General features: G+C 29.6%; 1 protein-coding gene across 4 annotated transcripts in view; it reads left to right on the forward strand.

Annotated features, from left to right (window-relative positions):
- The window catches only part of LOC108745348 (glycerol kinase), a 45,549-nt gene that overhangs the window by 34,292 nt on the left and 954 nt on the right, over positions 1-10,303 (forward strand). For 3 of the 4 annotated variants that reach the window (XM_018481458.1, XM_018481457.1, XM_018481459.1), the window contains exons 3-11: positions 456-535; positions 1,110-1,368; positions 1,607-1,824; positions 2,307-2,519; positions 2,598-2,708; positions 3,371-3,627; positions 4,144-4,349; positions 4,466-4,609; positions 4,718-4,804. In XM_018481458.1, coding sequence (XP_018336960.1) covers positions 456-535; positions 1,110-1,368; positions 1,607-1,824; positions 2,307-2,519; positions 2,598-2,708; positions 3,371-3,627; positions 4,144-4,349; positions 4,466-4,609; positions 4,718-4,804 — 1,575 coding nt within the window. The remainder of the gene's footprint in view (positions 1-455; positions 536-1,109; positions 1,369-1,606; positions 1,825-2,306; positions 2,520-2,597; positions 2,709-3,370; positions 3,628-4,143; positions 4,350-4,465; positions 4,610-4,717; positions 4,805-10,303) is intronic. The other variant, XM_018481460.1, reaches the window with a different exon arrangement.

Below are 10,303 nucleotides of genomic sequence, written 5' to 3' on the forward strand. Positions count from 1 at the left end.
TAAACACTATATAATATGATATATAAACTATATAATCTATCGGTGAAAAGCAGAATGACATAGTAGCGCGTTTTGATAGCGTGTTCTTTGAATGTAGTCAACACGTCGAGAAAAAATGTGCTTGTTTTCTATTTTATTGTATAAATAACGATCTAGAAAATTAAAGAATAAAAAAAAATTTGTAATTTAGACAAATTTTAATACTATCTACAGATATTTTGGATTTATATAACAGCTATTATGATAAAGATCTTTTATTCTTTATGACATGAGATGATGTTTTATGATATGAGAAATACGTTTTATATTATGCCTTTAATCTCGATTAGTGTTCATAATGTTTCTTCAAGTTTATTAATGTCGCACCTTTTATCGGGCGCACGAAGTCTTTTTATTCTCTTCCAATTTTTATTAAATGTGTATTAAAAACTATCTAATGATGATTATTTTTTTAGATACAATGACGAATACGGTGAAAAAAACAGGACCCCTTGTTGGTGTAATTGATGTTGGCACGCGCACTGTTCGCTTTGTGGTAAGATTATTGTAAATAGTAGCTCAAGTATCACGTTATAATTTGTTGCTTCTAAATGTTTACCGAAATCTGTCGTGAAGATTCTGCAATTCTCATTATCAACGTGATAAATAAATAATAATTTCAAATATTAGTGTAATAAATAAAATCAAAAGTGATATAATACGTTAATACTGTTAACGATGTATATAAATAATTGTAACTAAAATACATCTGATCAACAACAAATTATTGATTTATGGGAGACAATACACATAGATTGAATAGCAAATAATGACAGTATTCTTCAAACAGATTTTCGTGAAATTGTCTTCGTAAGACTCCGGAATCTTTGATCTACTAATAAGCTATTTAAATAATTACACAAATAAAAATAAATTTTAATCACGAATTCTAAAAGTTATGTGTAATTGTTAAAAGAATTATTAATAAAAAAAATTTTTTAAATATATTTTCACATGATGTAAATTTTATTAATATTATTGAGAAATCGTTTTTCTTCTTTTATGAATATTCGTGCACTTTAATTTTATCGAATCATTGTTTTAATAGTTATTATGAATTGTGTCTGTAGGTATTTAATGCAAAGCACATCGTAGAGGTTGCATCTCATCAAATCGACATAGAGCAAATCAGTCCGCAAGAGGGGTGTGTAGAGCAGGACCCCAAAGAGATTCTTTTTGCGATAAAAGCCTGCATTAAGGATGTAATTCACAAATTGGACATGCTGGGTATGAAGATTGACGAAATTGTTACAGTGGGTATTACTAATCAGAGAGAAACTACGATAGTGTGGGATGCGATTACCGGCGACCCGCTTTATAATGCCATAGGTGAATAGATTCGCTTATGTTTAATCTATTTGCGAAAAAAATTATTTTTGTCCAAGAAAAATCTGAAAAGACTTTATATTAAACATTTATTAAAGATTTAAGGTCTCATTTATATTTTAATTAATTTATTTCAAAAGTAATATATAATTCTTTTGAAATAAAAAACGAAGAGAGAAAAATAGAATCTAAAGTTGTTTGATTAATATTTGAACAGTTTTTGAAACATAATTGATTTCAGTGTGGTCTGACATTAGAACCGACGCGATTGTAGACCAGATTATAGCGAAGTTTCCAGATCAGAGTAAGAATCATTTGAAACCTTTATGCGGTTTGCCCGTGAGCCCGTATTTTTCGGCTTTGAAGATTCGTTGGTTAAAAGACAACGTGCCGGCGATAAAGAAAGCAATTCGTGAGAGGCGATGCAAAGTGGGAACCATGGATACATGGGTTGTTTGGGTATGTGACGAAGAGATTAGTAATGTTAGTAATATTAGTAAGGCTAATTATAGTAGTATATATTAGTAGGTATTAACTTAGTATAACTTGACTAGGCTTACTCGTATAATTAGTGTATTAAATAACACTCACTAATATTACTTGCTGTATCTTGAGGGAGGAAGTTATCATGTCTATTAGACAGTAATTGACATTAGACAGTAGTTGACATTAGACGATATTAGACAATGCACACTGTGTGCATACTTTGCATACTTTGTATATTACAAAGATTGTTATGTTAAATAACTTATTTAACATTTGAGGTATTATATATATAATATAATATTCGAGAAATTAGCGCACAATTCTAAATCTTTAATTTATTCTTTTATATGTATCTGATTAAGGAAATTAAAAATCGTATACTTTACATACACACGCGCGCGCACGCACGCACTCAACTACATGAATTGATGTACAATTAATTTAAAAAATTGCAGAACTTAACGGGAGGTAAAGACAATGGACTATATATTACTGATGTTACGAACGCATCGAGAACGATGTTAATGAATATTGAAACGCTCTCGTGGGATCCTACGTTATGTAGATATTTCGACATTCCTATGCAAATACTGCCGGAGATCAAAAGCAGTTCCGAAATATATGGCAAAATCTTGATTGGTCCGTTGTCTGGCATTCCGATATCCGGTGTACGTAAGATCTTGTAATGAAAATAACAGAAAATAATAGATATAAAATATATTTTTTTATTACCTTTTCTTTATTAGATTTTAGGAAATCAACAATCTGCTTTGGTCGGACAAAATTGTTTGAAAAAGGGTCAAGCGAAAAATACGTATAGGAGTGGCTGCTTTTTATTGTGTAATACAGGGCATACCGTATGTAATTCTTAAGTATTCATAAACATATAGAAGCTTAGAAAATTTTAATTAGATTCATTCTTTTTGATCTCAATTATATTAAATCTTTTATTAATTATTTATTTCACAGAAATCATAGTGCAATCAAAAAGAAGGTAATTTCTCATGTAAGTCGAAAATATATAATAAAATTTTTTCGTACAGAGCTGTATTTTTGAGAAAATCGAGTTTGAATATCATCTTCAATTAAAAGATGATATTACACATTTGTTCTCAAAAAAGTGAAGAATTGTAACATATTGCTATCGATTTACGTATCTTTAATTTGTTAAGGAAGAATTTGTCTATCACATGAAACGCGGTATTTTTAACAATTTTCCAACTAATTTTAATAAAATAAATACATTATTATTGTAACTTATTGTAACTACCTATATATAAATATAAACTGACATAGAAATAGTCAGTAAATAGTTAGATTAGGTGAACCAAGTAGATTGTGGCTAGTCAAGTGCATGCATATTTAACAAATATTCAAAGTCGATTTTTTCGAAAGCTCTCTGTGAAAAAATGTTATAGAATATGTATTTTCAACTTATGTCTACATAAAGAATCACCTTCTTCTTGGTTGTATTACGATTTTCAAAACATCTGTATTATCTGTTACGTATTTCTTTCAGAGAGTATACTCTTCTCATGGATTGGTTACGACCGTCGCATATCAGTTAGGTCCGAAAAGTCCACCTGTTTACGCATTGGAAGGTTCAGTTGCAGTTGCAGGTGCAGCTATAAAATGGCTACGGGATAATATGAAGCTCATAAAAGATGTTCATGAAAGTGAACACTTAGCTCAAAGTGTATTTAGTACGGGAGACGTTTACTTTGTACCCGCCTTCACAGGGTTATATGCACCTTATTGGAGAAAAGATGCAAGAGGGTTAGTAGAATTTTATAAAAATTGTTCGGACTATTTATTGAGTTTTTATTCTGTAAATATAAACAATGTAGAAATTGAAATTATTTATAAACCCTAGTGGAGAAATGTTGCTAAAATTATTCCACGTTTTGAAACACTTTTCAACAAAATTTCAGCATTTCAACAAAATTTCAGTTTAATTTTAGCGATTTTTCACTATGTTAATTGAAAAATTTACTTTCAGTGAAATTTCAGCAAATTTTTAGCAATTTCGCTGAAATGTTCCAAAACGTGGAATAATTTCAGCACAATTTTTTTACCAGGGAAGTTATTTAATAAATTACACGTGATGCATGTTATAATATTTTTGAAATATTTTGTTTGATAGAAAGTTTCCCAGACAAAAAGTCTAAAATCAGGTCATAAGACGACTTAAAGACCTTATATCTTATAATTTTAGACTTTGTGTTGTTTGTGTTGTAATGTTGAATGCGAGTTAGTAAGTGTACTTAAAAAAGATCTACTTTTTTCTTTCAGAATAATTTGTGGACTTACTGCATTTACTACGAAACAACACATAATTAGAGCGTCCCTCGAAGCAGTATGCTTTCAAACCAGGGACATCCTTGAAGCGATGTACAAAGATTGCGGATTTCCGTTAACGAAGTTAAATACAGATGGGAAAATGTCAACTAACAATTTGCTTATGCAATTGCAAGCCGATTTATGCGGTACACCAGTATGTAAGTACATTGACAAGCATTTATGAACTAAAAATGTAGCTAATGTGATAATATTTTATTTTAATTCCTATTGTAGAAATTGCTACTTTTTGGAAATTAATTATTTCGACTAATAGTTAGGTCAACTATGCCTGACATCACGGCCTTAGGTGTAGCGATGGTTGCCGGACATGCTGAAGGGATAGATGTTTGGGATCTGGAAGGCGAAGAAGTAGAAACAGTACCAACCGACACTTTTCTTCCAACTACCACACCGGAAGGTAAACTTTCGAATTGAGTAATTTAACAATTTTATGACTTATTTTTCTGAAAATATACAATATGCGGTTACGATACAACTTTTACTGTATCTTTCCTTTTTTTTGTAGAAAGGGACGCGAGATATAAGAAATGGAAGATGGCAGTGGAAAGGAGCCTAGGTTGGGCGACAGGAAAAATGTCCGACCAAATGACAGGTAAATGTAAAACCATCAAACAATTCAAGTTCGAGGTATCTGGTGTAATTCAGACTGCTAGTTTAAATATTCTTCACTGTCTCTTTGACACAGAAACAATTCTTTACGTTACTTCTTTTTAAATGTGTTACGTATATAAATGTTCGTATATGTATATGTAAATAAAATAATATATATACTTATATATACGTATATAATTATTAAACATAAACATAATCAAGTGTAGTTCGTTAAAAGTAAACTTCATTACAAAGTTAATATCGTAATATTTGAAATAATAATTCTTATTTTTTTTATTGTTTACGTCTGTCGTAATGCATTGTTCTGTGAATGCTTTTTTCGTAATAATTTTTATTTTCCTTAAATTTACATATTTTTGTGTATCTGCCATTTCTACATTTGTTTACTTATTCTACGTTATACTTGCGTAAATAAAATTTGATTTTAATTTGCTCTTCTATATATAAGAAAATATTGAATTGAGGCTTGATTAATATTTTATTATTATAAGACTATCGTATTTATGTGCAATGTACATTACTTTTAATTTTGTCTTAGCGAAAGTTTTATATTTAACTATCTAATGTATTTTTTATGTTTCGTTAGATTTTAAGAAAATTTATATATAAACAATGTGTGATAATCATTTCTAAAGTAAAAGTTGTGTTTGTATTTGTTCGTGCGTGCGTACTTGCGTGCGTGTGTGTATGTAGTGACGGTTAAACATTTTGCCGCCTCTAGGCATCTAACCGCTCCCAGGTGGCTTCATTAATTTATAAATTTGATAAAGGGGAAAATGACTTATACCCCCGCAGGTGGTAAAAACATTCAATAATTCTTAATAAGTAATATGCAAAAGTAACACAAGGATATATATGACCCTACTGAAAAAAATTATGTCACACGAAAAATTATGACACGATAAAATCATGTAATTAAGACATACAAATCACGTAACAAATTGTTTCAAATCGGTACATGATTTTTTTAAATGACGTAATGTGATTTGAAAATTACATGATATTAGAAATAATTCCATCCATCATGTGCTTTTATATTTGTCAAATTTTAAAGAATTGAATGATAGAAAAAAGAACATATCATTATGTGACTTTTCAAATTACGTAATTTTAAAAATCATGTACTGATTTGAAACAATCCATTATATGATTTACGTGTTTTAATTACATGATTTCATCATGCAATTGTGTGACGTGATTTTTTTCAGTATAGGGGAGCAAAAACTAAATTACAGCTGCTAAAACATAATCATATTTCAAATAAAATAAAATAAAACATACATTTCGACCAAATAATAAAGTCGTTATCAATATTGTTCTGGTAAATATAATAATAGTTACATCCTAATGGTTATACATTCGCAAGTTGGGCGATTTATATTCTAATGGCTATAATGGGTGTGGTCGAGTTGCCACTACAAATGCTTCAAAGCATTTAATTAACCAATCAGAAGAAAGAATTTTTCTGACTAATAAAAAAATGCTTCGAAGCATTCGTAGTGATAACTCGACCGCACCCAACATGCAGGTTTCGTGCATTAAATTGCGTATTTTCTTTTTATTTTAATTAATTAGATTGTATGTAATTATAGTCGTTAGAATATAAATTGTTTAACTTGCGAATGTATACACATTAGGATGTAACTATTGTTATATTTATCGGAACGACATTGATAATGACTTAAATGTTTGGTCGAAACGTATGTTTCATTTTATATTATTTGAAATATAATATTATGTTTTAGCAACTAATCTAGCTTTTGCTCATATATCCTTGTGTTACTTTTACATTGTTTTGATACAAGTGAGCTTTATACCTATATTTAGTTTTATTTAATATAAATATAAATTTTTGAACAATAACAAAAAAAAAACTATAATAGTCTAATGAGAGTCAGCATCGATAAATGGTGCAATTATTTAGTGAACAATTAATAATCAGAAATTAGATTGATGTCTTCCTTATTTTGAACGTTTCGACTCTCTTTGGAGTCCTCCTCAGCAAGAATGATACAACAATAATTAGCTCACATGTCCATAATGTTTAAGTCACTCGCATTGACAAAGATGCAGCGTTGTTATCACGAAGTAAATATGTAATTATCACGAAAGCAATGCACTGAAGTTTTGTTGAACATATTAAAATTTAAAAAGTAGAATTGTTAAAATCAAATATAAAAATCACACATTTTTAGAACACACATCCATGTACGATGACGCGTCATACAGATAATACATTTTTGCTGTATATTTAAAATATCGTTTCTGATAAAATATGCTCAGTGCAAAAATGTTAGATTAACAAATTAAAAATCTCAGGTGTGTGAAAATTTTGTCTTAAAAAATTTGCCGTTTTTTTTTTAATTAAAGGGGAAAATCTGAACTTTATGCCTGCAAACAACATTCCCTAAAAAAATTTTATAAAGACAGTCAAGTGCATTCCATCAAACTTTGTAATTTTTAATATGACAAATACATGCGCGCACGCGCCCTCATATTTTGAGAATTATATTGATAAGGGTGCATTAAACTTAAAATCTGGCCATAGCGTCTTAAAATAGAGATTTCAAGCTTTAATTAAAAAAAAAAAACGTTATCCTATGATAATTTTTCGCAAGGTTATCGTCGGTCAAAGTGGGCAATTATTGCCCAAAATTTTTCTATGTCATAATTTTTTTTGGCAGTGTGTGTGTGTGTGTGTGTGTGTGCGTGTGCGTGCGTGCGTGCATGCGCGCGTGTGCGTGTGTGTGTCTCTACAGGGTGTTTTTTAAATAATATCCTAACTAATATAGTGCTATTCCTAATAAAAAACTGAATCGAAAAGTACATTATCAACATGCGTTTCACGGGTTTTCTCCGTGTCAAGATCCATTCTTGGAATGTCAATGTTTCGTAAACCTTGCAGTCCATTTTATCAGGACGAGGAGCAGCCTGATACTAAGCTGTCCCACTACTCCAAGCAGCGTAATATAAAGGGAACGGCCTGGAGGAATAGCTCAGTATCAGGCTGCTCCTCGCCCTGATGAAGTGGACTGCAAGATTCACGAAACGTTGGCAAGAATGGATTTGGATACGAAGAAAACTCGCATAATCACTGGAAATTTTAAAATATTTTTAGACAGAATTTTATTTGTTAGTCGGTACTATTCTTCTATTAATCTAAAATTAAAATTTTTTTAGTATTATTTACCTATAAATATTGTATACAATGAAAGCACCTGTGCAAAACCTCAAGAATATTATTGCCGGAGATTGTTTTTCATAATTTATATATTATAAATTATGAAAAACAACATATTAATAACTAATATAAAAATATGTTAACTTAGCTGTAAAACAGTGCTGGGATTTATTTGCATATTTCGGCCGATTTTTAGCTTAGTTCCTGTCCCTGCTGCGCGTGAGTTGATGAAATAAGAGGCGGAAACCAAACTGAAAATTGGCCAAAATATGCAAATAAATCCTAGCACTGTTGTAAAATCAATTTTCTAACGTCTGTAACAATTTCGAATAATGACACAGCTGACCGAGGCATAAAACTAATTATCGAGCACTATTATAACAGAGGATGACGATTAAAAACAATTTTTATTAAGAGTTATTAGACTATTGCAAACAGTTTCCGGATGCTAAGAAAGGAACCCTTTTGAAATCATTGCAGTTAGAAAATTGATTTTCTTGAGCTAAGAACACATTTTTATATTAGTTATTGTTATAATTCGTAACCCATAAATTATGAAAAGCTATCAATGAAGGAATTTTAAAAAGTATACTTTTTCAGACAGAATTTCATTTGTTAATCGACACTATTTTTGTTCTATTAATCTAAAACTTTAAAAGTATTATTTATCTATCAATTCAAAATGTAATCTCAATACAGACTCTCCAAATTCAAAATTAATAGGAGAATCCAACAGGCCTATATAATGAGAGTACGGCGTAAATAAATCAATACGTAAATAAATACGTAGCATAAAGTTATAATAAGTAGCATAAAGTAATAAAGTAAGAATACTTAAACTTTTTTATTTCATTATATAATCCATAAGTAGCAAATAAGTAGCATAAAGTAATAAAGTAAGAATACTTAAACTTTTTTATTTCATTATATAATCCATAAACTGTACATTTCGACTTTCGTTGGAATTCTCTTCAGCAATTACAAGACATAATATATCCCTTCTTGTAAGTCTAATTTGAGTCATCAACAAAGTTACAGGTTTGTTGTTGCAAAAATCTGTTAACATCAAATTGTCCATAAATTGATTAAAAATTTAAAAAAAAAACAGGAAAAAGAAGGTGACTCAGCTCAACATACAATACAAAGAAACCGTCTTAAAACTTTGGATCAAATTAAAAAGTATTGTATATGAAATTAAGCATTGTTACAGAAATAAATTAATTAAATAACAAGTAGTATACTTACAATAGAGCGTCAAAAACATAACTGATAAATTTTAATCCTGAGTAACGTGTTGGTCAACTAAATAAATATTAAAAGAAGGGGAAACAAATAAAAAATAGAAACAATTAAGTCGCATTATACAAATCGAAACTTAAAAACTATTATCTTTTAAAATCTGTAAATAAGTGTAGTGTAAAGTTTTAGTATCCGACCGTAAATTAAGATCATTCTTTTGCGTATGAATGTAAAAGCATTCAGATATTAACCGTTTATTCAAAAAACGTTCAACATCAAGTACTTCGACATTCGCCTAATCAAAATCATGTAATTAATTTTATGCTCCGTAATCATCGAATAATTATTGGTATTCCAATTTATGTACTTTTGATGCTCTAAACCTCCCTAGTTTCAGTTTCCTTCCAGTCTGTTCTACATACAGTGCGTCACAGGCATTGTATGAAATTTTATAGATAACATTTTTCTTTGCGTCCGTTGGAAGAATGTCTTTTTACACTATAATGAATCTGATTAATTTATTTAAACTAGTGAATGCTAATTTTGTATTAAAATATTTACTAAATATTTATCCGTATTTATCTATATTCTATTCATTAAAACAAGTTAGGTGGTTCCTAAAACTAAAGCGAAAAATCAAATGACAGAAAATAAGGACCATTCAGCGGCGTATATACCAGAGTTGAATTACTTATTTTTATTTTGTAATTATTAACAATTTTCACCTAATTATTTAAATGAGCCGTATGAAGTCTCAAACAATGCAGAAAAACAAGACATGTTAAAAAAAAAAAGAAAAATCCTCTGGACTGAATTTTGTGGAAAATATCTTTTAAAAACAATGTTGATAGTGTAATATAAGAGAACTCAAATATTTAATGTGATGAGCTGTCAGCACGAATTCTCGTTGTTCGATTGAGCTGAAATTTGACAGGAATTATTTTTTTATGGATTGGAACCATTTTAAGGAGTGTCGTGGAAAAAATTTGAAAATCAAAAAAGATGAACCTAATACACACACACACACACACACACACACACACACACATATATATATAT

The sequence above is a fragment of the Trachymyrmex septentrionalis genome, unplaced genomic scaffold (genome assembly GCF_001594115.1).
Source record: "Trachymyrmex septentrionalis isolate Tsep2-gDNA-1 unplaced genomic scaffold, Tsep1.0 scaffold138, whole genome shotgun sequence".
NCBI classification, from domain to species: domain Eukaryota; kingdom Metazoa; phylum Arthropoda; class Insecta; order Hymenoptera; family Formicidae; genus Trachymyrmex; species Trachymyrmex septentrionalis.